General features: G+C 38.4%; 2 protein-coding genes across 2 annotated transcripts in view; both read left to right on the top strand.

Annotated features, from left to right (window-relative positions):
• seh1l (SEH1 like nucleoporin) overlaps positions 1-3,420 on the top strand; it is a 14,299-nt gene extending 10,879 nt beyond the window's left edge. The window contains exon 7 of the mRNA XM_015383065.1: positions 3,165-3,420. Coding sequence (XP_015238551.1) covers positions 3,165-3,348 — 184 coding nt within the window. The 3' untranslated portion in view covers positions 3,349-3,420. The remainder of the gene's footprint in view (positions 1-3,164) is intronic.
• A 4,887-nt stretch (positions 3,421-8,307) lies between these two features.
• The window catches only part of cep192 (centrosomal protein 192kDa), a 57,673-nt gene continuing 46,570 nt past the window's right edge, over positions 8,308-19,410 (top strand). Inside the window, exons 1-12 of the mRNA XM_015383073.1 lie at positions 8,308-8,505; positions 8,908-9,079; positions 9,697-9,804; positions 10,542-10,699; positions 10,913-10,959; positions 11,465-11,600; positions 13,098-13,213; positions 13,336-13,425; positions 13,584-13,736; positions 16,626-16,776; positions 18,611-18,828; positions 19,205-19,324. Coding sequence (XP_015238559.1) covers positions 8,913-9,079; positions 9,697-9,804; positions 10,542-10,699; positions 10,913-10,959; positions 11,465-11,600; positions 13,098-13,213; positions 13,336-13,425; positions 13,584-13,736; positions 16,626-16,776; positions 18,611-18,828; positions 19,205-19,324 — 1,464 coding nt within the window. The 5' untranslated portion in view covers positions 8,308-8,505; positions 8,908-8,912. The remainder of the gene's footprint in view (positions 8,506-8,907; positions 9,080-9,696; positions 9,805-10,541; positions 10,700-10,912; positions 10,960-11,464; positions 11,601-13,097; positions 13,214-13,335; positions 13,426-13,583; positions 13,737-16,625; positions 16,777-18,610; positions 18,829-19,204; positions 19,325-19,410) is intronic.

Genomic DNA, 19,410 nt, shown 5'->3' with positions numbered 1-19,410 from the left:
TATATATATATATATATACATATACACATCCAACTACACAATATAATAAAGACAAAAAATAAGAATAAAAAGAGATAACAACACAAAAAAGCACAGAAACTCTCTGAAAAATACCTCATTATAGAGGATAATACTTCAAAGAGTCACTGTGAAAAAACGAGCAATCAAAAAAAAAGATAAAAAATAAAGTTAAAAATGTAACTGGAGCGGTGTAACTGCAGCATGCTGCTTTCGCGCATGCGCACAAGAAACTAAGCTGCAGAGATGAAAACCATGTTGCCCATATTATTTCAATTTTTTATAATTTAGTTTCTCCATCAGGGCTGAAAGAATTGATTTGGTTATCGATCATTCCAATAACCGTAAACTAACTGGGTAATCCAATAAAACTGTTGAATGGAGTCTAAAGACTCAAAATGCAGTTTGATGACAGAAAAAACACTCAGAGCAGAAATGACTGAAACTATCTGGAAAATATACAGGGTATCCATCCCGATACAACTTTACAATTCAGCAGAGATGGACCGAATCATCAGCCAGCGATACTTTGGGCTGATTTTAACTTTCATTGTCTTCTATCAGTGTCAGTAGATTTCCAGCTGTCTTTCTGAGAGGCACGGTACACACTGGACAGGTCGCCAGTCCATCGCAGGACAACACAAAGACACAATTAACCTAAAAGTCCTGTTTTTGGACCCGTAGAGAACCCACGCATGCACAGGAAGCCATGTAACCTCCATGCTGAAAGAACCCAGGCCAGGAATTGAACCCGGAGCCTTCTTGCTGCAAGGCAGCAGTGCTACCCGCTAAGCAGCAGAGACTTAAAGATTTTTAGACTGAGGCAGAGCTAAAACTGTTTAGTAAACAAAAGGGGGATGTTTGGGAATCACTGCATCAGTGCATCCAGCAGCCATGTGTAGAAGTGCATTTAGGCTCTGGCCGTTTGCTATCCATTGTTAAGGTTTGGTTTGATTTGGCAATATGTTTTGTTCAGTTTGTTTAAATTGAGACTTGTTTAATATCAGTCATCAATGTCATTTTCATAATGTAAATGATAGAAAACCAATAAATAAATTTCGACTAAGAATCGGCCCAAATATATTGGCAGCGAATATCAAGGATCTCTCGGACTGATGCCAAAATAATTGGCCTGGATAAGCTGTACCGGTCCATCTCAAATCTCTGAGTGTTGACTGATAGAAATCATTCATCCCTTTGTTACTTTTGTGGTGTGGAAGGTTGGAAAATACTTGATCAAATGATATTCTTCCAACTGAAGAAAAAAAAATACTCAACAATTATAATTGTTTTTTAAATATTTTATAGGTATGAGATATAAAGATATTGTGTGGTTAAGGGTCTTTGCTCAGAGACCCAGGGTGGAGGCTGTGTGGATTAAACCAGAGCACAGAGCACTGCTCTAAGCCAGTAGGCCAGGGCTCTGCAGCCTGGGGCTCTTTAGAAACTCAACTAATCTACTACTCTTAATCACTTTGGCTAATTATTAGAACCATAGATATACAAAACAAAATGCATGTCTTGGCATATTCCAAACTGCCTCATTGTATTCCGTAAAAAAAAAAAACAGAAATATATTATTTTTAATCTTTTTTTAAGTGATGATTAACATGATTTCCAAAAAAACATCAGCAGCTCATTGAAAAATGCCTTTTTTCTCCTTTGGCAGTTTTTTTTCCTTAAGTTAAAAACCTAAAAATTTGAAATGGTACAATGGTTGTTTAAAAATGACAAATTTCCTGAGGTTCATTTTTCTGAAATATAATCTGTTTTTTTTTTTTTTGTTAAGAAAATAAATCGCGCAATATTTTGTTGCTCTAAACGAGTTTTATTAGCAGTACAAAAGTCCAAAATGGCTCTTTGGACTGTAATAGTTGCAGACCCCTGTGCATAGTGACGAGGCCAACACTCCAAGGATATAATTATGAGATCAACTGAGCCACGTGTTACCAGCTATTTGGGTTACATTAACTTTACATAGAAGTGGAGAGTTTCTATCAGCATGCTGATGATTTAAACGCAGCATATATTCCAATATTGTTTATGTATTTTTTGTCTGATGTTATACTGAACATCCCCTGAAAATATCAACATTTTCCATTTGAAATAAGGAAAATCTTTCTGAATATCTTCTATCCAAAGCTCCTGAAGTGGAAGTTCAAATTCTTTATGAAAAAAAACCCTCTAATGAGCCCTGATTATTATTTCTATTATTTGTAAAAGGGATTAAGGGTCTTTGCTCAGAGACCCAGAGTGGCAGTCTGTGGGAGTGGGGCTCAGAATCTCAGGATTCCACTCTAAGCCCTAACCACTAGGCTGCCACTCCCCTCCTATCATTATAATGACAAATTATTCATCTATGCTTGTTTATTTAGGAATGTTGACTTAAAAAAGTCTAAATAATTGATCATTAAAATGTGTATTTATTCTAAAAATAACTGCTAGCTGCAGCCCTGTTCTCCGTATAGGTTCTGACTTTGTTTCAATCAGCTTTTAACTCTCTGCGTTGATTTAATGAGCTTCCAGAGGCAGCCATCTTGAATCTGGAAAAGTGTTAAATAAGAAGGTGTGTCCAAATTGCACTTATGATTTGACTCAGATGTAATAAAAAGATGACCGGGGGCATCGGAGCAATTACATCGATTGGAAGTTGCCATGTTTTGCATCCCTGGTTATTTAATTTCCTTCCTGTTGATAAAGAACAATGTCTAAACCTGGTTTGTTGAAGTTAATTTGCTCTTCTATTGGTTGTTGCATGCAGGATTGCCAAACGAGCTCCTTTTGCTCCTCCCCTTCGCCAGCTGACCTCTCCAAAGATAAACCAGAGTTCTGCGTATTACTAATGACACTTTTTTATGAATTATTATCTGTTTGCCTGAAACACGACACTTTGCTGTAAGCTTGATAGCAGAGAACTTGGCATGAAAACCACATCCATGTCCTTTATGCTTTGTTTTGGTGAAGTAATGTTTTATTTATATATATTCACCCATCTTGGAACAATATAGACATTTTTCCCTCCATATTTCCATTTCTGCCACTTGCCTTTACATGCTTCTCTTATTTTCCATTTGTCGCTGTTTTTTTCCTCGTCTGTATGTTTGTCTCCTTCCTTTTTTTTTTCTCCTCACTCTGTATTGCTTCAGGTATTTCTTTCCACCTCTGGATCCTCCCAGAGGTGGGACCAGGCACGGCCACCTGCTGCCTCCTTCCTCCCTCATAGAGCACTGTGATGCCGAGGCTGTGCAGCAGCCGCAGCCACTGGCTCTTCCTCACAGACACTCCTCCTCCAGGGCGCTGCTGTCCCTACCAGAAGCTGAAGAGCAATGATTCAAATTGGAACAGATTTAAAGTGTTTACCTTTGTTAGAAAATGTAATGCTGTACTATGAAAAGGAAAAAAAAGAATAAGGTCATTTACTTGTAATAAATTCTTTTCTTAACCTTTCAAGGTTTTGTTTTTGTAATAAAATCAAAAATGGGAATAACATTTGTTTACTGTGGCTTATGCGGGATTTTAATATCTTAAAATAAAAAAGTCATATTCAGAATAAAAACTTCTGAAAGTACTTTAAATAGGAAGTTATTACACATTGTTCAATAAATGACAATGTTTTTAAGTAAGAGGATGTTATGGTCTTGGTTCTGTTAAGCTTTCTTTAAGTTTTCAGTTTCATGTTTTTCTTTGTTCTCTAGTTTTATTGGTTTAATTCCTATTTTGTTGTGTTTTTGGATGTATTTGGCTTCCTATGTTTTTCTTTGTTGCCCTCTTGTGTTGGTTTCCTTTTCCTTAGCTCTTCTTCTAGAAGCCTCTGTTCTCACCTGCTCCCAATCAGCTCGTTAGTCCTCCCTTTGTTCACTCAACCTTAAATACTCTCCTTGTCCAGTTCCTCAGTGCTGCTTCCTTGTCTCTCCTTATCTTTCCCTGACTCCTCGTGTTTGTTTCCCCTGATGTCTCCGTGTTTCTGGTTACGTTTAACATTTTAAGTTGGATTTTGGATTCCTGCCTCTGTTACCTGTAATACATTCATTAAAACTGCAAGAACTCGCCTCTGCATTTGGGTCCTCAAACCACAACCACAGTAATTTTCATTTGAATGTGCTTTAATGGAGGCATCCATGTTTGTCAAAGAACACTACCGCCACCTACTGGTTTGTAACGTCACGGTGCGGTATCGGCTGTTGATCAAGTCCCAGTGCTGTATCTGGTGTTTGTCACAATGTGCTATTATCCAGGTCATCTTGAAAACATTCTTCTTCCAAATGTTGGCTACATATTACATGTCTTTTCTCTGGTCAGAAGTTTGATGGCAAATTCTCCCTCTTCAAGTTGGCAATCCAACGGCGAACGCGTCCGTGGAGGAATCGGAAAGGTGAAATAACAAATTTATTTCACTTTTACCCGATTTATTCCATCCTTCAGCTGCCATGCACGTGGGCATTGTCAGTTTCACTATAGCTCTGGTGAATTTCAATGGTGAAGTCACCTGGAAATCTTCAATAATTGTTGTTGATTGCAGATGTGTCTAGTAGTTCCCGTTGATTTTGCTTGTAAAGCGGAGAATGGCGCTAGGCTTACCGCACCGTGACGTCACTAACAAGATGTCAGGAGTGAGGCTTACTATATTTGCACTAAATTGAATCACTATAAACAATCATCCACTGATAATTTCTTGCTGAATGGACTTCTCCCTTAAATAAGTTTTTTGATCATAAAAACTGGATTTCCTTTATAACTCATAAATGAGATGTTTCTTTTTAATGCTGTGACAGTTTTTTTTATTTTTACTGTTCCCCTTTTATTCATCAAAACCAGACGCTGTATGAGTAACTGACTCCCAAACAGCTCAGTGGAAATGTCCCATGATTCATTAGACACACATTCCAAAAAAGTTAAAAAGCAATCCACTGGCCTGTAAAGGGAAACAGAAGACTTCACCTATTCAGCCAGGCCAACAATTCCCTTTAACGACCCCCCTTTTAAAGACATAGACAGGTATGGGGCATTACAGGCTAACAAAAGAAGCCAAACGACCCCCATTCCAAAGCGGTGGACCCGTTCCTCTGTTTCAATTTGCATGTTATCTAAATGTAAACAAGGTTTTGTTGGACTACTGTATAAAACCTCAAACTCAACGCTATTTCTGACATTTTGAATTAAAAAAGCTTCCTTGATGGGAAGCGAAACATCTTCAAACTTGGAAACGAAGTCCAGTGGATTGTTTTTTAACTTTTTTGGAATGACTGTGACCTGGATGACTGAGAATCTTCACCAGCATTAGACACACATGTTAAAACAGACTTTTAAAGCTGCTGAAAGTAACCATCCTCACCTGGGATCTGAGCAGATGGCATCTGGTTATTTTAAGGCAATTATTTATGAAAACATTTAGGAAAATGTGTGGTTGCTTTGTGTGATCATCCATGTGAGCAGCCCTCTGTGGATGCTGTTCCCATGAGCCTGGTGTTCTTCTCCACTGGTGTTCCTCTCCACTGTCGCCACATGCTCTTCTAGGAGGAGGAGATCCTGCCAAGTCATTGACTGGATGCAATCCTTGGAACATTTAATCGTTCTGACTGGATGGTTTGATTGAACTGTCTTTATAAAAATAAAATGTGTTTTAACTTGACACATAATGAACTGGAATTACATTGAGCAAGGCCAAGTTCACATGTTTGGGACATCAGCACAAAAAATAAGGGATCCTGGAGCAGGGGCGTAGGTTTGATTTTAACTTTGATAGGGACACTATTGGTCTGATGTCATTGGTCCTATGCAAAAATATGCACGCTCGTTTTTTTATACTTGACGGGAAAATCAGGGTGTATTTCATTTAAAGAGAAAAGAAGCATTTCTTGCTACATTTATACAATTTTTATAAGCAATACACTAGATGCTGTTTATCAGTGACTGAAGCTTAACTGGCTCTGATAAATGAGGAATTAGGACTTTTTTCCACTTTGAAAATGTTTGCGTTTGAAATTACCAGCGACTAGGAGTCCTAGTCTAGGACAGTAGGTAAATCTGTGCCTATTTAACAGAATGTAGTCTAAATATGTCTGTTATATGTGGATTTATACTTTTTTTTATTTTGAAGATATAGAATTGTGCAGAGGTAAATAGAGGTAAAACCCACTCTTTTACATGTTCTCTTTGTATCATGAAACAAAGCGAAATAAAAGATTCAAGGGACACCAAATAAATGCATTGTATTTACATGAGCCCTGGAACTAAAAGAGGAACTGATATTGAGCATTTAATATATTAACCTCACTCTCCAAGTTGTAAGTCTAGGATGTAGTTACTCTATTTAACCAATTTCATAAATTGTATTAAGGGCTGAAACAATTCATCGGATTAATCAGTTATTGAAATAATGTAAAAAAAAAAGTAGTAATCAATTAATCGTTAACTGGAGTATAGAGACTCTAAAAAATGTCTTTAGCTCACAGAGCGACGCACTTAGAGCAGTAATTATACCAAAATTGTAAAATAAATAAAAATTTTGAATTTTGAACAAAACATATTTTTGTCTCAATATTTTCCAGCATTGCTGCAACAATGCTGTATTGTAAGTTATAAACATGTTATGCACATGTAATTGTTGGTAGGGACAAGTAGGTCGGCCCAAAATGTTGGTACTGTAGGGACATGTCCCTATGGTCCCTATGCAAACCTACATCCATGTCCTGGAGTGTCATCTCAGTCTTCTCACCTTGGGTTCATTTTTACAAACAGAAGGGCTCATGGGAACTGGAGACTTTCTGCTAAGAAGAATATTAAACTTTTTTAAGTTGGAAATAGTGGCCTCTCTACAACTATCAAAGTTGATGAGAGCTACAAGTTGATGGGAGATTTGAAAAGAGCAAAATCATTTCTGTGATAATAGCTTTTACTCATCACCAGAGGATAGTGTTTTTGAAGTCTTTAGGGTCCTTCCTTTCTGTCTTTTCCTACTATTTTTTTGCCATCTGTCATGAATTTGTTGAATTAATTTTTTTAATGTTTTCATTAATTTGTATGTTATCAATAATAAAAGAACATCCTTTTACATGAAAAAGAGTATGAGCCTTTGGTTAAGCATCTCATACGAACTTAACACACTGAATTTTTGGGTTTCTTTGCAAACATTGGATTAGTTGTATGAAGAACTGAGGGTTGTAGCATTGTTTAGTACTTTTGGTATACATGATATACATATGATGAATGATTTGTCTGCTGCTTTATGAGTACCCCATAACTTTATGATTTATTTCCTTGTTTAGGTTGCATCATTTAGTTGGCCTCAATTCAGTTAGAATAAAAAAGAAACGTTTGCTCCCTTTTGGCAGCTGTCTAACCGGGCATTCCTGCAGCAGCATAGTAGATCACATGTTTGGTAGGAAACAATATGCTTTGAATTTAGCTACTTGGTTGATTCCAAGAAAGTTAAAAAAAAACAATCCATTGGTCTTTGTTTCCAAGTTTGAAGACGTTTAGCTTCCCATCCAGGAAGCTTTTTCAGTTCAAAATGTCAGAAATAGCGTTGAGTTCGAGGCTTTATACAGTAGCCCAAAAAAGCCTTGTTTTGTCTTAGACAACAATGAAACGGATAAACGGGATTCCCCTTAGAATGGGTGTTGTTTGGCTTCTTTGTTAGTCTGCAATCCCCCATACCTGTCTATGTCTCTGAAAGGGGGTTGTAAAAGGGAATATTTTTCCTGGCTGAACAGGCGAGGTCGTCTGTTCCCCTCTAAGGGGTTTTGGTTGCTATGATGGCGTGAAGGGATCAACTCTATTATTGCATTGTGAAACCTAAGTCCACCCCCTCTGTTTAAGGTTGTTTTTTCTTTCTTAGATGTTTATGTGTTGGTCCAACAACTCATTTACTGTATTCTTTATTCTCAAGTAAAGTACCACACAAATATAGTATTTATTTTTTATAATTAGCATTATTTTTAGTATTATATTTTTTCCCCTTATTATCACTTGCACTGGTTGTAATGATTTGCAGTATGTTTCACCTAGAAAATATTTCTTAATTTGGTTTAAATTTTATTTAACTTTCTTTTTTGTAAGTAAAAATGTTGAAAGTCCTCATTCTGGGTGGAGTTTATAAATGAATTTATTCTTTATTCATTTCAATACAATGAGAACAAATGGTCTATTTTCCAAAAAGCTTATAAAGTGCGGCACTGGTACCAACCTATCATATTTGGCCATTTCCGCCCTCTCTCTTTTTCTGGCCAATCAGATCATTTCAAATATTTAGGCCCCACCCTAAAGATATGACGCTGACGCGGGCTTCCTGTAGCGTCTGGGCGCCTCTTGTTTCTGCAAAGCAGAGCTCTGTTTGTTTGAAACGCCTTATTTTAGTAAATAACGTCAAACATGTGTGTTAGAGACAGACCAGCCGGAACTTAACTCCACTTTTCTGCGAGTCTGAAGAAATTTAAACGGCAAAACTCGACCGGGAGGAAGACAGTTTGCATCTCGGGCCCGTTTCTGGTGAGCAAATTCAAGTTTTCGGACAAACTAACGTCTACTTTATCAAGTGTTAAATTTAGGTAAAGTTCATTAGGAACTACTGCAGCATAGAGCTGAAGCTGAGATTGCTATTATCTGTGTTTGTAAGTCACTGTTCGATACTTTTATGTTACTCGAAATAAGTTAAAGTACTTGAGTCGTTGTGTTGAGTAGGTGAAGGTTCTTGTTTGTAGCAATTAGCTCAGCAAAGCAGGCTATGATTATATGAAGGTAAATGTGACAGTTTATGTCAAACATGGAGGTTATTCTTATGAAAGCGATCTTGGAGAACTTCCTAAGATTCACGGTAAGATCAGGTTAACCTCTAATTTCCTCTGAAGTTAAACGGAACAGATTGCCTGAAATGAAATGTCTTGAAAATAGGAAACATGGCGGAAAGTTTCTACAAGCTGGAGGATGAAGCCTTTCCCAGCTTCCTCGGCAGGTCTCTGGACAACAGCAGCGGCCGCTCCACCCTGGGGAATGTGAGCCTGGGTTCTGGTCCTGGTCTGCCTGTCGCTGCTTCCACGGTGGCTAAAATTAGACCCCACAGCAGGTGGGGAAACACGGAGCCTCCTCCACATTTTTAACATCACTTATTGGACATCTCACTTCCTATATGACTCTAGAAACGCATGTTTGCACTACAACACTGCTGAGGCTGGGATTCCTTCAGTCACTCAGTGAAATACTTTCAAAATCCAAGTTTCAACCCAATAGTGTTATTAGAATCCAGGACAAGACCTTATTACCTTTAGTAACATTAAAAAAAATTGATATTTTGACGACAGAAATTAATTTAAATGTAATAACAAGGAACACCAACTTGACTAAATATATTAAGAAAAATAACAAAAATGCTTCTATAAGAAATTCAGTGTTTAGTGTTTATTTAATCTTTTCTAATTTGAGGTACAACATTAGATCAGACAATCAATTCAGATAATTTTGGTGGGCAGGAAGATTTCCACTGTAAACCTAGCGATACCCATACTATCAAAAGGCTGACATTCTATTCCTATGAGTTCAGATATCGTTTTATACACTCCAAACCAAGATGAGTTCAAGGATGGGCATGACCAAAACATCTTAAAGTTCCAGGGGCATGACATCTATTACAATTTTCCTCCAGATTCTCAAATGTGAAAGCATTTCTGTCTGGTCATTTTACAGAGATCCTGTGGAGGCTTCATATCTGGAGGGCAGAGAACAGGATCTAGGGAAGTCACAGTCATCAGTTGGAGATCATCCCAAATTTTCCCTCGGCTTCAAAGATTACTTGTGAGTATTGACTTTCTTTGGAAGCAGGTTTTTGTTCTCTATTATCCTTTGAAATACGGATTATAAATCTAAACCCCAATTCATAAGATTATAAAGTCACATGGTTAATGGAAGGCAGCTGTGTTCCATTTTGACTGAAGTCGAGAGCCGTTCTTGGCCGATGCCGCGAGGCGCCACTGTGATCATGACCTGATCTGACTGAAGTTTGTTGATAGAACTCCAGTTTTATTCTGGGTTCTTGTTCTTCGTGGTTCATATTTGGCTGCCCTGGCCATTGTTACAGCAATGACCAAACCACTGTTCAAACAAAAACAAGACTTTGTTGGGCTATTCTATAAAGCCTCAAACTCAACGCTATTTCTGACATTTTTAATTAAAAAAGCTTCCTGGATGGGAAGCAAAACATCTTCAAGCTTGGTAACAAAATCCAGTGGATTGTTTTTTTTAACTTTTCTGGAATGGCAATGACCTGGATGACTGAGAATCTTCACCAGCACATCTGCCTCCTTTTTTGTGGATCCTCTTCTGGTCTTAGTTATCATGTTGCGCATGTAGAAAATGTGTTTTCCCTGAGAAGTTCATCTGTTTCCTGGCTACTTAAAGGGAAATATTATGATGCAATTTCCTGGATGCATATTGTTTTTAGTTATAAAAGGTTTTGGCTTAGATTACCAAAAATGGTTTTGCTTTGATTATAATCTCTAGTCGTTATTTTCTTTTTTCTTTTTCTGTCACAGAGATAATGCAGATGACTACCTCACAACACACCGCCTGTCAGACATGCTAGTTAAGATCCATCTAGATGAGGGTACATCCAGACCCCAAGGCTCTAAGGTCGGCCATCTTCCCACCGAGGCGGGTTCAGTGTGTGGTCAGCCCACAGAGCTAGAAACAGGTTCGTACTCCAAGACTAATCCTCACCTATTCTCTCATTCCCTGTTCTGGCTCAGGGTGTCCATTTGACGCTTTTGTCTTATGTTTTATACGTTTCATCTTATGTTAGTTGGGTTTTGATAAAGGTTTCAGTACTTGTTACTTTTTTATAATTGTTTCTACAACTAAAAAAATCTTTCTGCCTTATGAATAGATCTGTTGTTTCCTTTCATAGATCTTTCAACTGGCCGTCTGACATTTACACAGTTGGACAACATTAAGGTACCAATACTCAGTCTGCCTGTTTGACTGTTTAAAGGAAAAGTCCGATCAGCAAGGAACGATCATGATCTATACCTAAAACTAATACGTTTGTGGTGATTTAATGAATTTAGCGTTATTCAGTAAAAAAAAATAAAAACAATAATTTAACTTTCAAAAGAAATGACTCTTCATTAAATTCACTTATCATTTATTGAACAGTATGTAATAATTTCATACTTAAAGTACTTTCAGGAGGTTGAATTCTGAATATGAGCGGACTTTTCCTTTAATAAAACCTATAGATAAACCATTTCTCAGAGTTTTATTTTTGAATTGCAATTATTTCCAAATTTTAAAATGCAAAACATGTTATTTTCTTGCTGCAATAATAAAACTAAATTCACTCCATAGAGCTTTTTTACAATTTGGTTGTTTTTTTATTTAAAAATAAGGGGAAAGCTGAATGTCTGTGGAGTCCATGTAAATTAAAGCTTTTACGTCAAACTTCTCCTAATGTGTTCAGGCTTCAGCTGTTACAGCTGAGGAGGATCGTTTGCAGACTAACATCCCTGAAAGTGACGACTTCAGTGGAAGCAATTCCAGCTTCCTGGCCAATGAGAAGCTCATGTCTGTGGACAACATCAACAGTGATGTCACAGGTACTTTATAGCACCTTAACATTACTGCTTCTGATTAAGAGACAATTGAACTGAATTTAATTGTTTTGAAAAGTATGGATAAATAATGGGGAAAAGGAAATCTAGATGTTTAAAAAGACATCTGAGATTCTTTGCTTTTATTATGCTGGTGAAGATTCTGTCATCCAGATCATAGAATGCCAGGGAAAAAAAAAAATCCACTGGACTTTGTTCCCAAGTTTGAAGACGTTTTGCTTCCCATCCAGGAAGCTTTTCCAATTAAAAATGTCAGAAATAACATTGAGTTAAAGCCTTTATACAGTGGCCCAACAAAGCATTGTTTTTGCTTAGACAAAGTGCAAATTGAAACGGACAAACGGGTCCGCCCCTTTGGGGGTCATTCGGCTTCTTTGGTTGGACTGCAATGCCCCAATTCACTAGAACACGAGTACGGACTCGCGTCCTCGCCAAGTATGTTCTTGAGAAGAACACGGGAAAGTCTGGACTCTGGGAGCATGCAGCATAAATATGGGTCAATTGGAATAGAAGCGTACTGATGACGTCACCACATGCTCTGCTCTTCTGGAGCTGCATTTCACCTCCTGTTATTATTAGTCTCTAGATAATAATAAATTCTTACTTTTTTCATTTAGTGGAGGAATAATAATGAACACAGGTAGATAAACTCAAATGAATATTTTGCCAAATAAAACAAAAAACTCGCCATCAGAGCCAGCAGTACGTCACACACGGTTATGCGGAGAGAGGGCTGCTGCAGACGGGCTAACATGGCATAGCTCTGGCTCTGGCTACAGTTAGCCTTGGAGGTCCGCTGGTTGCCACGGTCCTCAACATCTTTTTTAAATTATTCACTAAATCAGTAAATGGACCATATAGTGACGCTCATAACATAATGTTCTCAGCTCAAATGATCTTAAAATGTAATTTTATTGAACAACGGCAGCATAAAAGAGAACTTTTAACTTAATATCCTGGAAGCTGCTGTTGACGCAGTGCATGCTGGGACAGTTGTCAGTCTCGAGAACGGACATGTCTGCTCTGATGCATTCTGGGTAAAGAAGGAGGGGCGAGAACAACATCCGGGGACTTTGTCTGTTCTCTGTCTTCTTGTTTTTGTGAATTGGAACAGTACTAGGAATAAGGCTGATGATGTTTTTTTGAGTACAGTGGATTGTTTTTTTTTTTTTTTTCCTTTTTTGGAATTGCTTTTCCTTTCTTCTTGAATGAACACCCACATTTCTGAAGAGTTCAATGCTTTTGTTTTGTTAAACCAAAATTAAAGTTGGTTTAAAATTTTTAGAAATTCCTTCCTTTTTTCTGATTTCCTTTTTTTAATGACTTGAATGTAGAGTAAGGCTCTTTGGTCAGGTCTCCTACACATATAAGTACAGGCCATTTACCATTTCAAAATGGCAGACGACACCCAGAGCTTAGGTGGGGTTTGTAACACTTTGCTGTAGATGTTAGTGTTATACCTTAATATGCTTGGGCCCCCAGATGATGACATGGATTTGAACAACCTGCCGGACGATGAACTAGAGATGTATTTCAACAAACTGATCCCTCCGGCAGCGCAGAGAGGCAGAGTGGAGGGCCAGGAGATTCCTGTGAAAGTAAGACTTCTCCTCCTGCGTTGGATCAATACGCGCTACTTTCTGTTCGTTTTGTTTTCCGTTCAGTCTTTTATGATGCAAATGATTTAATTCAAAGCTAAAACAGACCTAAATATGCGCAGGGTGTTGGGGGTGCTGCAGATGATCCATCAGAATCCAGCTCTGAAGAGGCGCAGCAGCAAAGATGCCAGTTCCTCCATCACTATGATCAGGTTCTCTTTTCTTTACTGAAGTAAAATTAGACTATTAGAAAATGAATAGAAAACTATTCCGTTGATAAATTTGGTTTGTTTGAAACTTTCTGTGGTGAAATGTAATAATACATCCTGGAGAAGTGAAGAGTTTTCTGTTTTTTTTTTTTTGTTTACAGACGGACTTCCGGAGGCCTGATGTGCGTCTTGCTGCTACAGGTATGGACTCATGTCCAGCCAGCGATGAGGACACTGAGGATGAGCTGGAGACGGCCAGGAGGAACAGCGGCGTCACCAGGACACGGCTGTTGCCGAGCACGTCTAGACAGCTGGTGAGGCTTTGGTCGAATGGGGAGGGGTTATTACTGGTGGGGTAGTGAGGCATCTTGAATTGTTTCGACACATTGCCAAACTGTAATGATACTGTCTCACGGAATACTGACACCTGCTGGACCTTTATAGACACTACAGGCAGCTTATTTGACAGACTGAACTTGATGACCTACAGGTCATATTGTGATCAAGTTATTTTCCATAAGGCTAATGATAAAACTTAAAAATTCATATATTTTAGATTCATTGCACACTAACTGAAATATTTCAGGTCTTTTATTATCTTAATATGGATGATTTTGGCATACAGCTCATGAAAACCAAAAATTCCTATATCACAAAATTAGCATATTTCATCCAACCAATAAAAGAAAAGTGTTCTTAATACAAAAAAGTCAACCTTCAAATACTTCTGTACAGTTATGCACTCAATGCTTGATCAGGAATCCTTTTGCAGAAATGACTGCTTCAATGCGGCGTGGCATGGAGGCAATCAGCCTGTGGCTCTGCTGAGGTGTTATGGAGGCCCAGGATGCTTCCATGGCGACCTTTAGCTCATCCACAGTGTTGAGTCTATCAACTTTTCTCTTCACAATATCCCACAGATTCTCTGTGGGGTTCAGGTCAGGAGAGTTGGCAGGCCAATAGAGCTCAGTGATACCATGGTCAGTAAACCATTTACCAGTGGTTGTGCCAGATTGTGCTGAAAAATGAAATCTTCATCTCCATAAAACTTTCAACAGATGGAAGCATGAAGTTCTCCAATATCTCCTGATAGCTGCATTGACCCTGCCCTTAATAAAACACATTGGACCAACACCAGCAGCTGACATGGTGCCCCAGACCATCACTGACTGTGGGTATTTGACACTGGACTTCTGGCATTTCCTTCTCCCCAGTCTTCCTCCAGACTCTGGCACCTTCATTTCCAAATGACGTGCCAAACTGAGCAACAGTCCAGAGCTGCTTCTCTGTAGCCCAGCTCAGACGCCTCTGCCGCTGTTTCTGGTTCAAAAGTGGCTTGACCTGGGGAATGCGGCACCTGTAGCCCATTTCCTGCACACGCCTGTGCACGGTGGCTCTGAATGTTTCCACTCCAGACTCAGTCTGCTGCTTCCGCAGGTCCCTCATGGTGTGGAATCGGCTCTTCTCCACAATCTTCCAAAGGGTCCGGTCACCTCTTCTCGTTGTGCAGCTTTTTCTGCCACAGACTTCCCACTGAGGTGCCTTGATACAGCACTCTGGGAACAGCCTATTGGTTCAGAAATGTCTTTCTGTGTCATACCCTCTGGCTTGAGGGTGTCAATGATGGCCTTCTGGACAGCAGTCCGGTCGGCAGTCTGACCCATGATTGGGGTTTTGAGTGATGAACCGGACTGGGAGTTTTAAAGGCCTCAGGAATCATTTGCAGGTGTTTAGAGTTAATTTGTTGATTCAGATGATTAGGTGCATAGCTCGTTTAGAGACCTTTTTCATGATAAGCTAATTTTGTGAGAAAGGAATTTTGGGTTTTCATGAGCTGTATGCCAAAATCATCCCTATTAAGAAAATAAAAGACCTGAAATATTTCAGTTGGTGTGCATTGAATCTAAAATATGCTATATGTTTAAGTTTTATCATTACATTATGGAAAATACCTGTAGTACGATAATATAATTTAAGTTATTGTAGTTTATATTATATCATTTCTTATCTATGTTTAAATTGAAAATATCTTTGATATTTTTTATATGCAGCCAATAAATAGTGTAAACATATATCAGAACATGGAAACTGAGGGGAAAATGTGAATGAGGATTGTTACGACCACCCAGGCCACAACATACTTAAGGACCCGAGACAAACATGAGGTTCAAAAGAATTATTTTATTCTTAATCTCTGGAACTTCTTTTTAGATCAGTTGTGTTGTTTTTCTGCAAAGAGACAAAAAAAACAGAGTCAGATTTTTCCCCAGTTCCCCGTGTCCAAAAAAAAAACTGAACAGAAAGTTGGACCCGGTGAGCCGATCCAAAGAAACAAAACGGTACAGCTGAGGGCCAACCCTATACAGGGCCGTCGAAGCCTCTGCTAGTACTGAACTAACGCTTAAAACTCTAGTAGGAATAAAAAAGATGAAAACAGGGCAACCAGTCCCACCAGGTCAAAGTTACAAAAAATCAGCAAAACGGGTGGAAACCCAGCCTACTTATAGGCAGACCAATATCACAACAAATTAACGTAATCGAATTATTTACAAAAGAAAAAAGAAACAATTATCAAGACTCTAAAATTTAAGTGATTCAACTAAGGTCTATGCAACACTAGAAGGAAAAAACAAAAATAATGAATGTGCCCGACGCACATAACAAGGATGCTTGTGGACTTGAATCATAATTTCAAAACAATTAGTATAGTAAAAACATTAAAATAAACTAAGAGTCAATTAGAAATAAACTTTAATTTAGATAAGCTGAGTGAGAACTGAGAGGAAAAGGATGACACAATGAGAAAATTAAAATAAAAACAAATTCCTATTCCTTTTAGGCTCTAAAATTCTGGATCATTTTAGTGATGAACTGCAAAAGATGAGACTTTTTTTTTAGCAGATGTATCACAATGACTGATCCGTTTTTAAACACATTTAGTGAGTCAGTAAATTAAAAGCAACTCCTGTATCGGTCACATGACATCCATGAAACGACACATGCACTGTTACAGTGATTTGGGCTCCACGCATGCACCAATGCAGCGGTGTTACTGGACTGATCACTAGGGTTATATATTCCTTCTAATGTTAAGAGATTGAATAAAACTGTTGAGTTCTGTAGAGTTTTCATTGTTTTAATGGTGAGAATCATCAGTTTTACAGCAGCCTGTCTTCTTTCTCTGGGGATCCCCGTTATCACAGGTTGGAGAAAGTAACCGTCCCAGTTTCAGACCAGGCTTAGAAGGGGGCAGTTCGGATGACGAGGCCTCCTCTGGCGGTGGACCGTCACTGCTTCCTGGAATTGGACACAGACGATCCGCTGAAGGGCAGGTTATCAGCTCTCCAGTTGCAGGTTAAACATTCAGTTTTCATATAAATTCTGAAATATGTATTCACTTATATTCTGTATACTTTCTTTCTCAGTATTCCTCTTTTACAATTAACATATCTTTAAAAAGTTTTTATCAGTTTAGTAGATAAAGCACCAACATTAGTAGATCTGTGTGTATATTTTTTTTTTCAATATCAAATCTCGATGAATTTAAATCTACTTTGACCCCTGAGCAGTGGTAGCATAGGGGTACATTCTTAGAATTAAAGCCAACATTTCCAAAACTGCCCACAGCGCTGCAAAGCAGCAGCTGCTGGAGTTGGAAAAATGTAACTTTTAGCTGCTTGACACACCACATCTCTGAAACAGTGATCATAGCACTCATCATAGCATAAATTAACTTAAAATGTAGAAACCTGCCGGAAAAATGTGTTCGCTGTTAATGTTCTGGTGCCTGCACTTTGGATTATGTACATGAAAAACACCTTCCAGCCGCTACTAACAGCAGCAGAAATAACTGACAGCGAAATCATATTTGAAAGCAGGATCGTGATCTTGATGAACTGACTGCGCAGATGAATTATTCAGGTGGACTTTGTCACTCAAAAACCTATTAAAACTACTTTTTACCCACTGATCACTGCAAATATTGCTGCCATTGTTACAAGCGAGAAAGGATAGGGTAGCTCCACCCAACACGCATCAGACCCACGCAGCTAGAGCAGAAAAGATGCTTCAGCGGCACATGAGAACTAAACTTGTACAAGCATCAAAAATGAAGCAGCACACACGTTTTTGCTGCTTCTGCTGCTTGCGGCCTGGATGTACCATTACAGGGTTCCCGCAGGTCCTTAAAAAGTCTTAAAAGGCATTGAATTCTTCAAAATAAAACTAAGGCCTTAACTGGTATTAAAATGTCCTTAATCAGTCTTTCGTAGGTCTTAAATTTTGAAACATCATAAATAGGCAAATTTTTATTACGATTTATTTTTGTAATCTAAATAAAACGCTAAAATTGACAAATGTTTATTTTTATTTTTTTATTTTGTTAAAAAAAAAAAAAAATGGCTTACCATTATTGGTTCCGTTTCGATAGCGGAACCAATAAAAGCGTTGTTGCTGCCGGGACATTTGGGAGATGCACCATTAACTTTTGTCTGGAAAATATGAGCAAGTGTAAAAGTAATGAAAATTGTCTCCAGCCAAGAGTTTTCTCCATGGCTAAAACCAGGGAACATACATGAGGCTCAGTGTATTTTGTGAAAGAAGTCATTCAAGCTCGGAATGATGGGAATTAAGGCAGTGGAGTCGCATGCGAAGCACGAAACACAAAGCGTCAAAATCGAGTTACAGAGAAACAGCCGGCATTTCTCAGTTTTGTTCCACCCTTGTCTCTGCAACGCCTCCACTTATCACCAAATCAAACATACTAAGAAGACCATACAAAGAAAAATAGCTGCAAAAAAGACTTAGCACTGGTTATGTTGAGGCTTTAAAACTGATTTGTTTTGTTCCCTGCTAAAACAAAGTTTGTGAATTCAGTTAAATAATTGTTAAAATATATCTGTCATTTGTGTGTTTTTAGCTTTCTTCCTGTATAGGAAGATTTTCAAAATTTGAAACATTAGTGCAGTGGATCTCCTGAGAGTTGTAGCTGAATCAGGCTGATGAAGCATCAACCTTGATCCCTGGAAAAGAACAGGGAACAAACTATAACAGGACAAGGGAGATGTATGTTATGCACCTGTAGTTTGGTTTAAGTTTTTTTCTTTCTATAAAAATGCATTAAATTGTAAAAAAAAAAACAACCTAACCTCTGTGTTTAACCTCCAGCTGATGTTTGTTTGTATAACAGGGGATGGAGGTGGAGGAGATGGGAGCAGCGGCAGTGAGGAAACTGGAAATAATGGTGGAGTTTCTACCGTCCCAGTTCCAGTTAACCACGCCATGACCACATATGATGCCATGCGAGGTCTGGGGATTGTTGGCAGCAGTCCTCTGAGTGAGGAAGAGGTCGTAGACTTCACTGGTCTTCCTGAACATGGGAGGAATAATCTTCCCAGATTTTCAAAGGTAGGATTTTCAGTTGTTAAAATCCTAAACTTGATCTCCTCTTTAATACAATGATTATTAAAAAAAACAAAACGCTGTTATTGTTAGAGTGAATGATTATTATAAACGCTGATGGTTTAATTGTGAACTTGTTTATAAAGGTCTCGTCTGATTAGCAGTTTGGTTGGTGGGGGGGAAAAAATCCCTTTAAAGGAAGAGGAAGTTCCATCAAAATAAGAAAGCAAATAATATCTAATTGGAAATATGTGGAATCGTGTTAGAAAAAATAATTTGTTTGGAAGTAGGAACTTTATTGAATTGGAAAACTCGATAACCTTGTGCATATTTTGATTTTTAGACCAGGTTTATATCTAGAGTGTTTCCTTCTGCTGTACAGATGGGGGACCGTGTCGGCCCTGTAGGAACAGGTGAAGCCAGCTGCACTGCAGTGACAGCAGGGGGGCCTCAGAGACTTCCTGTCACCTGGAGTCAGATGCCGGACAGACAGGAGCCACTGGTAGGTCTACATATTTACTTTAGTCGTCTTTTTTTTAATTTTTTTTAATTAATTATACAGTTGAAAAACCACCAGCATGAAAACCC

This window comes from Cyprinodon variegatus, unplaced genomic scaffold (assembly GCF_000732505.1).
Source record: "Cyprinodon variegatus isolate N-32 unplaced genomic scaffold, C_variegatus-1.0 Scaffold275, whole genome shotgun sequence".
NCBI lineage: Eukaryota > Metazoa > Chordata > Actinopteri > Cyprinodontiformes > Cyprinodontidae > Cyprinodon > Cyprinodon variegatus.
This window is presented reverse-complemented; position numbering and strand designations above follow the sequence as displayed.